General features: G+C 44.2%; 2 protein-coding genes across 5 annotated transcripts in view; one reads left to right on the top strand and one right to left on the bottom strand.

Moving 5' to 3' along the window:
* The window catches only part of PHACTR1 (phosphatase and actin regulator 1), a 571,703-nt gene that overhangs the window by 41,852 nt on the left and 515,172 nt on the right, over positions 1-14,679 (bottom strand). For both annotated transcript variants that reach the window (XM_054557205.2, XM_054557204.2), the window contains one exon: positions 13,311-13,467. In XM_054557205.2, coding sequence (XP_054413180.1) covers positions 13,311-13,467 — 157 coding nt within the window. The remainder of the gene's footprint in view (positions 1-13,310; positions 13,468-14,679) is intronic.
* The window catches only part of TBC1D7 (TBC1 domain family member 7), a 106,512-nt gene that overhangs the window by 83,078 nt on the left and 8,755 nt on the right, over positions 1-14,679 (top strand). The window lies entirely within an intron of this gene.

Raw genomic sequence — 14,679 nt, 5'->3', positions numbered from 1 at the left:
TATGCTTATTACCCGGGTGACAAAATAATTTGTAAACCAAACCCCCACTATATGCAATTTATCTCTATAATAAACCTGCACATGTACCCTTGAACCTAAGGTTTTTTTTCTTTTAAAAGAAACTCATTAAAGAGTTTCCAACAAGTCATAGGCCCAAGGTCCACACAGTGACAAAAATCTCTGAGCCAGTCTGAAAGGCCCAGATGAGATATTTGAATATTCCATGCAGTAAAATTGCCTTTTAACCAAGGTTTAGGCCATTATTTGAATGCTTCATAAAATGATTTAAATCAGAGTTTATTCATTGCCTCCTGGTAAGTTCACAAGTGACTGAGAAATCCTTTCATGGTAAAATTATGATAGAAATGACACATCTTTGTGGCTGTTTTAAGGTTATAAGTGGTTAAAAGTTTGTAGAAAAGAAAAAAAGAACATCTTGCAAAAAAAAAAAAAAGTGGTCTGACAACTCAAATTGAAGTTGTTCACATTAATGCACAAGTTTAAGAGGAAAAAAACCTCAGAATCAGATGTTTAGATTATTCAGTGTTTATATGATCAGAGCCCTGACTCATTCCCATTCTTTTGGGGGATATTTTAAAGGAAAAAAAATGGCAAGAGAAATAATCTAAAATACATTCACACCCATAAAAGAATTTGCTGCAGAGAGATCTGCACCTTCTTCACGGAACTTGCTGTGTCTTTTCCAGATGAAACCAGAAAACAGTAAGCATACCGTGACTCACTCATCTAAACCTTCTGAGAAGCATAATTATCTAGCTACCTTTTAAATAACACCCATTACAGAGCTGTGCACACCATTGGTGCTTAATCAATAGTTTCCAATTGAATCAACTGGCTGAAGCTGAGGTTTCCATGTTCTCCCTTAGTAACTTGTTTCCCTGGAAATTTAACCTTAAACTCATATAAAACAAACTCACTCGAGCTCAAGGTCCACTGTTCCTTTTTGTGATTTCTCAGTTGTAGTTAAGCTAGTTTTTCCTTTAAGCAAAAGCAATGTTGATTTTTTTGAGTCTGTTTTCTCAAATTGAGATCATTTTGATTTCCATAAGTTGCTTTACTAAACTTAGCCTTAGGTGCAAATTCATTGATATAGACCATGGGCATTAGTGACCTCCATGTACTCGCCCCAAGACAGACCCCTCTGTCAATCCAGGTGATATGCTCCATTCAGATGTACCTGGTGCCCCTGAATTCCAACTGCTAATTGTGGAAAGTCTTTTAATCAAGTCTCTTATAGCTGTGACAGTCCCTTTACACAACTGCAAGAACCATGACCTAAAGACCTATGTGGCAACTGTAGGCTCAGTGGAACTGTGGAAAAGGTCCTTTACGCTCATCCAACACTGCGTGTGCTTCTCTATGTTTTCCACACCCCCTTGAAGTGAGATTGGATTCTGATGAATGGACTGTGAGCAGAAGTGATGTGTGTGCCTCCTCTACCTGCTCTTCCCTTGCTATTGAGATTGGAGGCATGTGTTCTAGAAGTGTGTAATGGCTATCTGATGGATCAAGGCTACCAGATCCATATTAGGCTTAACTCCAGTGAGAAATCTTTGCTGCTTTAGGTGACTGGGATTTAGGATTTTCCTGTTAGGGCAACTAGCATTACTTATTTTTTTTTTATTTTTATTTTTTTTGAGACAGAATCTCACTCTGTTGCCCAGACTGGAGGAGTGCAGTGGTGCAAACTCAGCTCACTGCAACCTCCATCTCCTGGGTTCAAGCGATTCTCCTGCCTCAGCTTCTCAAGTAGCTGGGACTACAGGCCTGTGCCACCAAACCTGGCTAGTTTTTTTTTGCATTTTTAGTAGAGATGGGGTTTTACCTTGTTGGCCAGGCTGGTTTTGAACTCCTGATATCACCTGCCTCGGCCTCCCAAAATGCTGGGATTACAGGTGTGAGCCACTGCACCCACCCAGCATTACTTATTCTAATAAGAGTCTAGCATGATACAGTATTCACACTCACCAGGAGAGGGAAGGAACTAGCATTCATTATCTACTACAATTGAAAGTCTTACTCATTTGGTGCTCTGGATGACCTTGTGTGGGAGGTCCATCTTACAGACATGGAAACTAAGGCTTGACAGGGGCCCAGCTAGTAAGTGGTGAAGAGCTTTCAAGCTCAGGTCCAGCTCCAAAGTCTTTGATTTCTCTTCTTCCTAGCCCATTGCTTCTCAAACTTTAGTGTGCATCAGAATCATGCTGGTTAAAATGCAGATTCCTGCACACCACCTCCCACCTGGCCCAAGAATTTCAGATTCTGGGTCTGGGGCGGGGCCTGAGAATATGCATTTTCAACAAATTCCCAGGGCATGCTGATGCCGTTAGCCCAAGGGCCACACCAGGAGAACCACTGCATTGGACCTCTGTTACCCACATTGCAACAGGCACAGGTATTACTGAAATGCAATAAAAAAGCCCAGTTAAGCCCAAGATAGAATAACATCTCCGTTCCTCTTCTTCATTCCATGCCTTATCTCTCCCTTGAGGATATTTGCACATACAAGCTTGACCCACTGCTCTAGAACTCTACAGTCCACCAAGATACCTACCAAACCACAGGTCCTTGGGAGGGAAGCTCTGTTCAACATAAAAACTCAACCAAACTAAACATTTTTTCCAGTGGGTTTGCCAGAAATAGGAAAACCCTGGATTTAGAAGATGTGCTTCTCTTTGCCCTTTATCATCTCTAAGATCATTGGTTCAGTTTCCTCATCTACAGAATGGGATTCCCAGTAGCGGCTGCCTTGCAGGTTGCATGGAGATTATTAGATGAGGTGCTGATGGGGAAACACTTTATCTACAGCAACAGGCTTTAAAGTTATAAATGGCATGTATCAGCGACCTTCGCCCTGAGAGGTCTTTAAATATAGATGGGTTGATTCTTCTTTCACTTAGCCAAATATCCTGGCTGGGTACAGTGGCTCATGCCTGTAATCCCAGCTCTTTAGGAGGCTGAGGTGGGTGGATCACTTGAGTCCAGGAGTTTGAGACCAGCCCGACCAACATGTCAAAACCCCATTTCTACTAAAAATACAAAAATTAGCCAGGCGTGGTGGCACACGCCTGTAGTCCCAGCTACTTGGGAGGCTGAGGCACGACAATCACTTGAACCTGGGGTGGGTGGAGGTTGCAGTGAGCCAAGATTGCACCACTGCACTCCAGCCTGGGCAACAAAGTCAGACTCTATCTCAAAACAAAACAAAACGAAACAAAAAAAAACCCCAAAAAACCCACAACGAATATCCTAAGAAACACAGCCTTTCTTTCTTCCATCTGCTTAGATTAACCACAAACAAGAACAATCATTACAGATTAGGGGAAAATCACCTGAGAACAAAAAGGGGTTGTGAGTAATAAACAGCTCAGTCTTTGAAGCTTCCTCTTCATCTACCCTAAGAAGAGCCTCTTAAAATGGGACCATGCAGCCCAGAAGATTCATCCATTCCCTGCTTAGTCTGCAGTTGAGTATAGCTGTGCTCTCCCCACCCCCTGCACCCGAAATTTGAAATGCTGCTGGAATAATCAGTCGTTTAAAAAAGCTATGAAATATAAAACAAAGTAAGACTCACAACCTCCAAGAATGGCCACTTTTTTTTTTTTTAAAGAACCTTTGCAAGTTTAAACACTAAGATCGATTGTGTTCCCACTGGGTAAAAGGCAGCTCTTTGTCCACCACACTTACTATATCACTGAAAAATGTACAGACTGCAGGGGCAGCCGCAAGTCACAGATGCAGAGAACTAACGATGCTCTCCAAGATGTGGCTCTGCTCCTTAACATGTAGTACTGGGCTTGCAGACTGGGCCTCCTCTCCTCCTGACACACAGGCATGCACAAACATACACAGAGTCAAGGCTCAGAAACTCTGTCCTAGCAACAGGGTGTCAAGAGTGCAGTCTTTGCTGCAGCTCTTAACAGCTGGAGGCTGGAGTGAGAGGGCGAGGCCGTGCACATCCCTGCAAGGGCTCTGAGACATGTTCAATGGCTGTAGGTGCCTGTGATGGCTGTGACCCATGGCTCAATGCCAGAACCTCTACATGTGTGGTTTTGAAGTTTTATTCTACCTCCTTCCAATGCGTCTTGCTCAAATCTTCTTATCCAGACAGCTTTCTCACCTTTCATTGATTTTTTTTTTTAAATAAGCCCCAGTGAACATGTGGTTTCTTTAACTTTCTATCAAACAGGTAGTGCTATAGCCTGAGCTCATCTGAGCACCTTTCAGAAGATGTCAGCATTCCCGAAGGGCTCGCAAAAAGGATTTTCTATTGCGTGCAGTGAGTTCATAAAAGATGTCAAATTATCTGAAAGCAGTTTAGCTACAGTAAGTCCATGCATTTGTGGTACAAATGTTGTAGGACTCAATAAATACATTCAAGTCATGCTCACCCTGACCTGACTTGTTCTCAACGCACAATTTCAGTTTGGTGACTGGCGTCTTCCTTCAGTTTTATGGGAGGTCTCAGAATCCTCCCAGTTTTATGGGAAGTCTCCCTGGCCTGAGCCACCCCCACCCAGGCTTTGTGGATCTGAAGATGAGCGAATACCAGGGCCGTCTTTCCATTTCTTTCCTGTGCCCTCTAAGCTGTGCCCCACTCCTTGCTCCTCCACAGCTGAGATGAAGATGATGATGATGATGATGATGATGATGATGTTGATGATGATGATGATGGTGATGATAATGGCGCACAACCGCAAGGGCTAGGCCTACAAGCATGGCCTCCAAAACTTCACTCCAGTCTATTTTCCTTCCGTTTTTCTTTGGAGTGGTAATTCACAGTGACATGTATCCAGGGACACTAAGTAAGTCCAAGTTGAATTGACATCATAGAGCCTTTTATTGTTATTCCTATTTTTAGAAAGTGTTTCTGCAGCAGAAGAAATTACCTAGCCCGGGGAGATGCCAGCTCTCACTCAGCATTAGTCCTTAGATTCCTGGGGAGACACTATTTGGTACTTTGGAGCTAGGTGTCGGTGTGTCAGACTCACCGCACCGATTTTCCCCAACCATAAACACTACGCAAACTACATTTAGAAGTGAAGATTACTGTATTTTATTGCCTGTGCTACAAGCATAAAAAATGGATTTCAATTTTCTCTCTTGAACACCATATCATGATTTAAAGCAGCGCATAATCCTTGGTACATATTATCTCATATTCTGCTTATAGCAACAAGGGTGTAGACTACTTAGGAGTATAAAATACAGATTTAGGATACTTTTTCTATCTAGCATATTATGAAATTCTAAATAAGACAGAGTAACATACTAGGTTTCATGGAGATGATCAGACTATTATCTCACTATCTCATTCACTATCCCTGCCCCTTGCCAGCTTTTTAAGTCATGGTAATGATAAAGTAGTGAGGAGGAGAGAAAAGGGGAAGAATTTTGGTCCTTTACGAAGGAGAAAACTACATCTGATCTACCACCTGGGGCTTAGTGCCAGTTGCCATGCCTTAAGTGTAGATTCAAGCTATCAGCGTCACTAGGTGCTTTAACCTTACATCCTTCTGATTCCCAGGCTGTGGGTGTTAAGGAAAAGAAAGCAGTGAAGCTACTTCACCAGCTTCATCCAAATTAATGTGTTCTTCAGGAGTCAATTGTAGACATTCTGCAGCAACCTAACTAAATTCCTAAAACAAAGACCTGGAGCAAGTGCTCATTTTTAGGAATATGGCATACTGATTAACAATCAATCCACACAAATAAGTAAAGTCAAGCACCTCATAACAACCTTTGGGTAATGGACTGCATATGGGACTGTGGTCCCAAAATATTATAATACCGTATTTTTATTCTATCTTTTCTACGTTTAGATGCACAAATACCATTGTGTTACAATTGCTACAGTATTCAGCACTGTAACATACCATACAGGTTTGTAGTCGAGGAGCAGTAGGCTCTACCATCTAGCCTAGTGTGTAGTACACTCTACCATCTAGGTTTGTGTGAGTACACTTCATGATGGCCACACAATGACAAAATTGCCTGACACATTTCTCAGAATGTAATCCCATCATTAAGCAATGTATGACTGTACATTCAAACTGATTTGGATTCTACAGATGCTAATTTTAAATTGCTACTGATACACACATACATGTGCTCACATTTACGTTTACAACATACCTACTATTCCTGTGTCATTGTCTCCTCGGCATGTGCAGTGCACGCACACAGACTTCATGAATATACTCTAGAATAAACTATACCATCCAGGTCCAATATTTAAAACAAGTGGCCCAGGACTGAGATGGAATCATTGGGCTGAATTCAGTCCACAAATATGTATTTTTGCCTATCTCATTTTTTTTTTAAAGTGGGACCTCATTTTGTTGCTCAGGCTGGAGTGCAGTGGCACAATTATAGCTCACTGCAGCCTTGACCTCCTGGGCTCAAGGGATCTTCCTACCTTAGCCTCCCAAGTAGCTGGGACTACAGGTGGACGCCATCATGCCCAGTTAATTTTTAAGAATTTGTTTTGTCAACATGGGGTCTGTGTTGCCCAGGCTGGTCTCAGACTCCAGGGCTCAAGTGATCCTTCTACTTTGGCCCCCCAAAGTGCTGGGATTATAGGCGTGATCCACTGTGCCAGTCCTATAAAGTCTAAAAAAATTGAAATTGTCATTTTAAAAATCCAAATTTTTTTCAGAAGAGCTAACAAACTAGTCCTTCATTTTTGCAAAACAACAGGGGGTTGAAGCTGAACAGTGATGGCCTCTTGATTCAAGGGTGGACTTTTCATCTCGCCCCTGTTCCCAACACTCCCTATTCATCTCCTCACTGTCTGCTTCACTTCTGTGCAACATCTGTCTGTTCCCACATGCATTTGGGGTCATGGTCCATTCTCTAGGTAAACCCACTTGACACTTCTCCAAGTGTTATGGATTGAATTCTGTCTTCCTAAAACTTCTAGGTTGAAATCCTAATCCCAGAACCTCAGAATGTCCCCTTATTGAGACAGGGTCTTTACAGGGATAATCATGTTAAAATGAGGTCTTTAGGGTGGGGTGGTGGGCCCTAATCCAGCATAACTGATGTCCTTATAGAAAGGAGAAATCTGAACACAGAGATGCACACAGAGGGAGAGCATCATGCAGAGACGAAGGCAGAGATTGAGGTGATGCATCCACAAGCCAAGGAAGGCCAAAGATTCCCAGCAAACACCAGAGGCTGGGAGAGACGCCCGGAACAGATGCTCCCTCGCAGCTCTCAGAAGGAACCAACTCTGCTGACACCTGAATCTCAGACTTCCAGTCTCTAAAACTCCTAGACAGTGCATTTCTGTTGTGTATGCCACTTGATTTGTGGGACTGTGTTATGGCAGCCCCAGCAAATGAATACACCAAGTAGCTTAAATGAAGTCAGTATCTTCCTTTGATCATTGGGAATAATCATAGGTGAGTGGTCTGCATTATTGGCTATGTCTAGCTTAGGAAAAGGACATCACAAGGAGAAATGTTCTTTCCCAAACCAAGTGGCCAGGCTCCCAAGAGCTTCTACATAGAGATGCATCCAACTAGAAGTGGGGAGTCTGCCTGCTCCAGCTCAGGTGATGAAAAAATTCTGGTCAACTCTGACTGCCAAAAAAAAAAAAATGCCCATAGTTCATTCCTGAGTAGGAGGGTGATATTTTAAGGGTGAAGGGATATTTTAGGGGAAGGAGTATGTCAGGGAGGTAGACGGCCCCAATCCTCATTTACTCCTGAGCTCACTTGAGATGATAAACTCCTGTGTATATGGTGAGGCACTTTCCATTTTATTTTTCTTTTGCAGGCTTTTTCTTTCATCTGGTCCAAACAACAAAGAGGGTATGGGTGGGGACAGAGGACCTCAGTTGGAGAGGACTGGGCCAGTCGATCCTCTGTTGGGTCTGAAGAGCTAGCTGTTCCCTAGGTGAGGTCCCAAGTAGACTGGCTGTTGTCTGACCACAAATAGGTCACGTTTTGGAGTCTTAGTCCCTTCCTTTAAAAATGAGTAGCCCTATCAACTTACTGAATGACTGACTTTTTATAGGATGTTTCAGAATCAAAAGCACAACTTGTTAGGCATTAGGTTACTCTTTAGTTCCAGAACACCCCATACCTAGTGATCTGAAGCTGCAACTTCTGGGGGTTTCACTTCACCAATCTGTCAGTGACACAGGCTGGGAAGTGAGGAAGTGCCAGAGCATGCTGTCTCTGGCAGATTACGAGGTTGCCCTGACAGGGCACCCTAACTATGAACTTTGAGAAGCATGGCTCTGTGTCTAATTTTTTAATACTGAATTTTTGGAGTAGTATGTTCAATTATATTGCAAATAAACAAAATGGAGTCATGAGGGAACATTACTCTTGTGGGAATAAAAAGCTTGGCAAATGAACAGAACTAGAAGTAGATCTCATGGCTAAGATCCCATAGTCAGGGCACCTCCTAGGGTTCAGGATGTGGAATCCCAAGAGGAGATCTAGAGAGAATGCAGAATGGCTTCCCATGGGGCGGGGTAGGTGGGGTAAGGGATTGCCCTGAGGTCTCTGTGTGTCCACTGGAGATAAAAAGTGCTACTCATGTAGCACTGAGAAGTGACCCTCAAACCAGTGGATTCTAAGAGAACTTCATCAATACGAATCTGAGCACATGTCCCCATAGCACATGTCCCCATATGTACCATTTCTTTATGTATAAGACACAGGTACTACTGCAGTGATACACTGTGCACATTACAATTCAGGCACAAATAACCATATTAAAAAGGATGATATGAAATGAATGTAAATAGAAGCTCTACGATTTTTGCCTGGCACCCCAGTGGATGGCATCATTCACCACCCCTTGGTCCTCTGTGCCATCCTGAAGTTCAAAGTCTGTCTACATATGGAGGAGGAGCCATGTGAACCCTGTTGACCAATGTTCATGTCCCTGAGGCAGTCCACATGTCTCCAATGGCAGTTGACTGAAATAGTTATTTATTACAAAATCCAGATGACTTGCTGATTGAGACTTAGTAGAGTCTGCCCAATAGCCTCAACAAGTAAACATTTTTGGAAGCACAGTAATTTTGGCATTTTTATGTAGAAACTCTGCCTTAATGCTGGGAGGTTCTGCAGAGGTTGACATCATTTTACTTGGTGTTTCTGTTTCCCATTCCCCACCCTCAATTTGGGATTATTCTTAGAATGCTCCACATCGTGGTCTTTTTTTTTTTTCTTATGTTATTGGAACTGTCAGGCTAAAATTATGTTTTCTATCTTGCTGACTCCATGAGGACCACAGACTTGGCCACATGCTTTTCAAAGAGCCTAAGATTTCCAGTGCGTTAATAGCCAGAGAACACTGCAGCCTTGTAGCTTCAGAAATGCCAACTCTACAGCACACGTCTACATTCTTTTAGTTACTTTTTGTGATCATAAAGCACATATTTTTCACACAGTAATGAGATGACCTAGTCTAATGCCCTCAGGGCAAATGACTAGGGAATGAAAGAATCAGAGTCAGAACACAAACTCCTGACTCCAGAGTAGCTCGCTCTCTACCACAGTCACTTTTTGGTTCTCAGATTTCCCCTTCATTCTGCCCTGGCTTCAGGATGAATGGGTGGCTAGAAGCACAGAGTTGAGCTCTCAATTCTAAAGGGAATAGTCCCTAAAACTCTTTGGGTCTGCATTAATGGCTGTGCTACCTCAAAAATGACCTTGAGGTATAGATATGGCCTATCTGCCTGATGTGCTGAACTCTGTACAACTCTGCCAATTTGCTAGGCATGCCTGACAGTCCGTCCTTTAGGTACAGTCCCTGCAATCTGGCTACAGCCTCCAAAGGTCTTACCACAAAGAAAGAAACTCCCTAGTTGAAAGAGTGAAGGACAAAGTGGATTCAGAGGAAGGATGCAGGCCATCTCAATGGCTTGAATATGCTGCCTTTTCTACTTTGTCTTTCTGTCTCTAGTTGATGTGTCTTCTCCTGCTGGTAAGGTTTGGTTCTGTGTCCCCACCCAAATCTCACCTTGAATTCTAATCCCCATAATCCCCATGTTTCAAGGGCAGGACCAGGTGGAGGTAACTGAATCATGGGGGCAGTTTCCCTCATGCTGTTCTCGTGATAATGAGTGGGTCTCACGAGATCTGATGGTTTTATAAGCGTCTGGCATTTCCCCTGCTTGCACTCATTCTCTCTCCAGCCACCCTGTGAAGAGGTGCCTTCTGCCATGATTGTAAGTTTCCTGAGACCTCCCCAGCCATGGGAAACTGTGAGTCAATTAAACCTCTTTTCTTTATAAATTACCCAGTCTCAGGTATTTCTTCATAGCAGCAAATTGAATAATACACCTGCCATCCGCCATAATGAAAGAGGGCTGGGAATGATGTATACTATGGTAAACCTTCAGTGGATGTTACAAATTCCAAGCAGTATTTAAGCATCCTTATAAGGGGAAGAGTTGGGAAAGGGCTGATTTACCAGGATAAGATTTCAGATGCAGATAACTTCTTTCAGGGCATGGATGGTTTATGTCTCTTCCCACCTCTGGGTTTTGTGGCTGCCTTTGCTAGCTAATCATGGTGGTGGCTTGTGGTATGTATTCAGGCAGGAGAGGCTGGGATTGCCTCTCTTTTTAGGGTATGCTCTGGGGCAATGGTGCCCTTTTTTACTGTGTTAGTCTAAACCAGGTGCAAGGACCCCACAGTGAACAAGCTGGTGGCCAGCCTCACAGGCCGACTTCCTATGCTTCCCATCTCTCTCTCACACTTGCCACAGAAGAAGTCACTGGGGCAGCCAGATGCTCTGGCATCTCACTCCCATCTGCAGATAAATCTTCAATTGCCCTTCACGTACCTGGGGCTCTCCTTGTACTGTAGCAGAGCTGGAGGAATGAGAAGTGAGGGGAAGGAGCTATGATAAAAGATCTGCTCCTTCTCTTTTTTCTAATTCCCTAGAGGATAATGTGTAAACTTGAACAAGCTGGGTCAGGAGTAGCCCAGAACCACACCCACCCACCCCAACAACCCTCAGAACTGAGATCTGGTTCTATGTAACCTGAGAGAGCTCAGGGAAGCCAGGATCATGGTCTTCAAGTATGCTAAAGCATGCCATGTTATGGAGGATGAGGGTGCAGAAAACACAGAATAAGACCAATGGGTGGGAGTGGCATGGACAGATTTCAGTTCAATATTGGAAGAATGTCTAAGAATAAGGCTGTCCAACAATGGGACAGGCTCTCTAGAGAGCTGTAACTATCACTGAGGTATTAAAAGAGAAGGCCATGTTACTTCAGTCAATGACAGAAAGTATGTATGTGTGTGTGTGGCAGGTGGTTAGATGTTTTCATTCTATGACTCTAAAGACTGCATAACACTAGGTCCAATCATCCATCAGTGTTGACCATTTTACAAAGCCCTGTACCATTACAACATCCTCCAAGAGGAAACCAAGTTAATTTTGAAAAAGAAGCTGCCCTTAGGTAGCAAAATAAATCAGGTGGGAGGGAAGAATACTGGCATACTGCTGGATGACGCCTATGTCTACATAACCTCTAGGCACCACCTTTCTCACTTGTACAATGCAAAGGTGATGGTGAAAACAGGTGACTGATTGCTTGCTATGGGCCAGATACTGTTTTAAATACTTGTATTAACTTGCTTAATTTTCACAACTCACTCTTTTACACATGCAGAAACACAGGTAAGGAGAATAAGTGACTTACTTAAGGCTATACAGCTAGTAAGAGGGAGAATCAGAATTAAGCCCTGGTAGATTTCCACACATTATGTCCAGGCACTCACAACAGTGTCTGGTACAAAGTAAGGGCTCGAGAGAGAGAATTCCAGGGCTGTGCTGTGTGACATTATGCAAAGTAACCAAAGTTCTTTATGCCTGGTGTTCTCATCTGTAAAATGGGTATACAAATGTGTATCTTATAGACAGGCTCAAAGACAAACGATTTAATATATATAAAATGTTTAAGAGAATGGTGGCAAATAATAAGTACTCAACAAAGGTTACCTAATGTCACATAAACATGCCCTTGATTACAAATACATACATGGGTGGTTAATATCTTAATATAACATAAAGCTATGCCTATGTCTGTAATATCCATACATAAAGGGCAGTCACTCAAAAAGAGTCCCAGTGGAGTAATGAAGCATCACTACCAACCACTTAACCATATAGCAGAGAGTGTGTTTATCTGATTGCTTTGTGCTTAATCAAACCACACCTTATCTCTCCATAGGTCCTCAATTCTATTACATGATGGAGGCTTTTCTTCCTTCCTTCCTTCCCTCCTTCCTTTCTTCCTTCCTTCCTTCCCTCCTTCCTTTCTTCCTTCCTTCTTTCCTTCCTCCCTCCCTCCTTCTCTTTCTCTCTTTCTCTCTTCTTTCTTTCTCTCTTTCCTTCTTTCTTTCTCTTTCTTTCTTTCTCTCTCTCTTTTCTTTCTTTCTTTCTTTCTCTCTTTCTTTTCCTTCCTTCCTTCCTTCCTTCCTTCCTTCCTTCTCTCTCTCTCTCTATCACCTGGGCTGGAGTGCAGTGGCACAATAATGGCTCACTGCAGCCTTGACCTCCTGTGCTCAAGCCATCCTCTTGCCTCAACCTCCCATGAGCCGGGACCACAGGCATGTGCCACCACATCTGGCTAATTTTTGATTTTATGTAGAGATGGGGTTTTACTTTGTTGCTCAGGCTGGCCTCAAACTCCTGGGCTCAAACAATCTGCCCGCCTTGGCCACCCAATATATTAGGACTACAGGCGTGAGCCACCGTGCCTGGCCCGATGATGGAGGCTTTTCTATAGATGATTATTCTCCCTGGAAACCTGCCTCTCAATTTCTCCCTGAACCTTAAATTAAGTGAATTTTCCAAGATTTGGATAAATGAAAGAGAGGGCACTACAGAAACAACCTTGGAGACAAAATGGGATGTTTTCCATTGTCTCTTCCTTTTTTTTTTTTTTTTTTTTGAGACAGAGTCTTGCTCTGTCACACAGGCTGGGGTGCAATGGCGCGATCTCGGCTCACTACAACCTACACCTCCTGGATTCAAGCAATCCTCCTGCTTCAGCATCCCGAGTAGCTGGGACTACAGGCCACCAGGCCTGACTAATTTTTGCATTTTTAGTAGAGACGGGGTTTCACCATGTTGGCCAGGCTGGTCTTGAACTCCTGACCTCATGTGATCCACCTGCCTTGGCCTCCCAAAGTGCTGGGATTACAGGCATAAGCTACTGCGCCCGGCCGAGACTGAATTCTTTTGCTAGAACCTGGAGAGCTAAAGGCCCACTGCCAGGGAGGCAGAGGGTGCCGCTGTCCTACCTGGTGAGCTTGGTGCCAATCTGTTGCCTCAGCTCCAGCCGCTCCTCATCCGTCTGCCTGGGAAGGATGTTCTTTTCTTCCAGCTCTCGCTTGGAGGGCCTGTTGCTGAGTTTGATGGCTAAGGAGTCCTTCCTGCAGACCTTCATGGCCAGGGAGCCTGTAGGAGACAGAAATGAGTCAATTAAGGCTTATATATCTGCCTGGGCTCCCACAGGGCCAACCCTGCGCCATAAGATACAAGGCAGGAAGGAAGTCATCAAGGTTTTAACACCTGAAAGTGGTTAATGCCTCAGTTCCTAGAGGTCCTGCCATTGCCACACACTCTACCCCTAACACTGTGTGGGGCACATGGACAGCACACGGGGAACCTGTGATTGGGTCTCTGCTCTCCAGGAACGTCTAGCATGCAGGCGACATCACAAAGGAGGGCAGGACTGGCTGTGGGGTGCAGTGGACTGCAAAGGGGGAGACAGGACAGAGGCCTTTAGCAACTAGGGGAAGTTTCACGAGGAGGAAGGGCTGACACCTGAAGCAGAGATGAGAGTCCAACAGGCAGCAGGTGGGCGGGGATCTGCGTCTGCAGAAGTTCAGTGGTGAAGGCTACACCAGGAAATCTCAAGAGACAGAAAAGATCAACTACACTGGAGCTGGGGGGACATGAAGGAGAAAAAAGGTAGGCGGACAAAGTGGGGCTGGTTGGGGGTGGGAGTGGAAGTGAGGGCTTTGAAACACGCAATATCCTGGGATGGGTTTTTTCTTTTCAACCCCAGGGTTTCTGAGCAGCTGAGGCAGGGCTTCCCTACATCTGATATAAATCAGTGGTTCTCAACCAGTGGAGATTTTGCTCCCCAGGGAACACCTGGCAAACTCCCAAGGCATTTTTGTTTGTCAAAACTAAGGTGGCAGGCAGAGGGTGCCACTGGCATCTAGCGGACAGAGGCCAGGGATGCCTGTAAGCATCCCACAGTGTACAGGACGGCCCCACACCAAAGAATTATCTGGTCCCAAATGCCGGGAGTGCTGAGGTTGAGAAACCCCTGTATAAAACATTTAATTCTCTGGATACTGAACAGCAAACAGGGGCTGAGCAGCTGCTCCTTCCATTCATGGATCATTGAGGTCTCTGGCTGCCCTGTGTGGTTCTTTCCTTGACATCACTTGGATCCCTTCATAGCTCGCCAGGTCTCACTTGGAGCCAGCTATTTGAAGCCTGGTAAGTAGAGAGCAAGAGAAATCACCAGCAGGCAACAAGTCTGAGGATGGCTTTGGGCTTTATTGAGTAGTGCTTTTCTTCTTTCTTCCTCTGCTAATTTTAGAACATGGGCTTCAGAATGTGACAGAGCCCGCATCAAACCCCAGCGTTGCCCCT

Source organism: Pongo abelii, chromosome 5 (genome assembly GCF_028885655.2).
Source record: "Pongo abelii isolate AG06213 chromosome 5, NHGRI_mPonAbe1-v2.0_pri, whole genome shotgun sequence".
Taxonomy (NCBI): domain Eukaryota; kingdom Metazoa; phylum Chordata; class Mammalia; order Primates; family Hominidae; genus Pongo; species Pongo abelii.
This window is presented reverse-complemented; position numbering and strand designations above follow the sequence as displayed.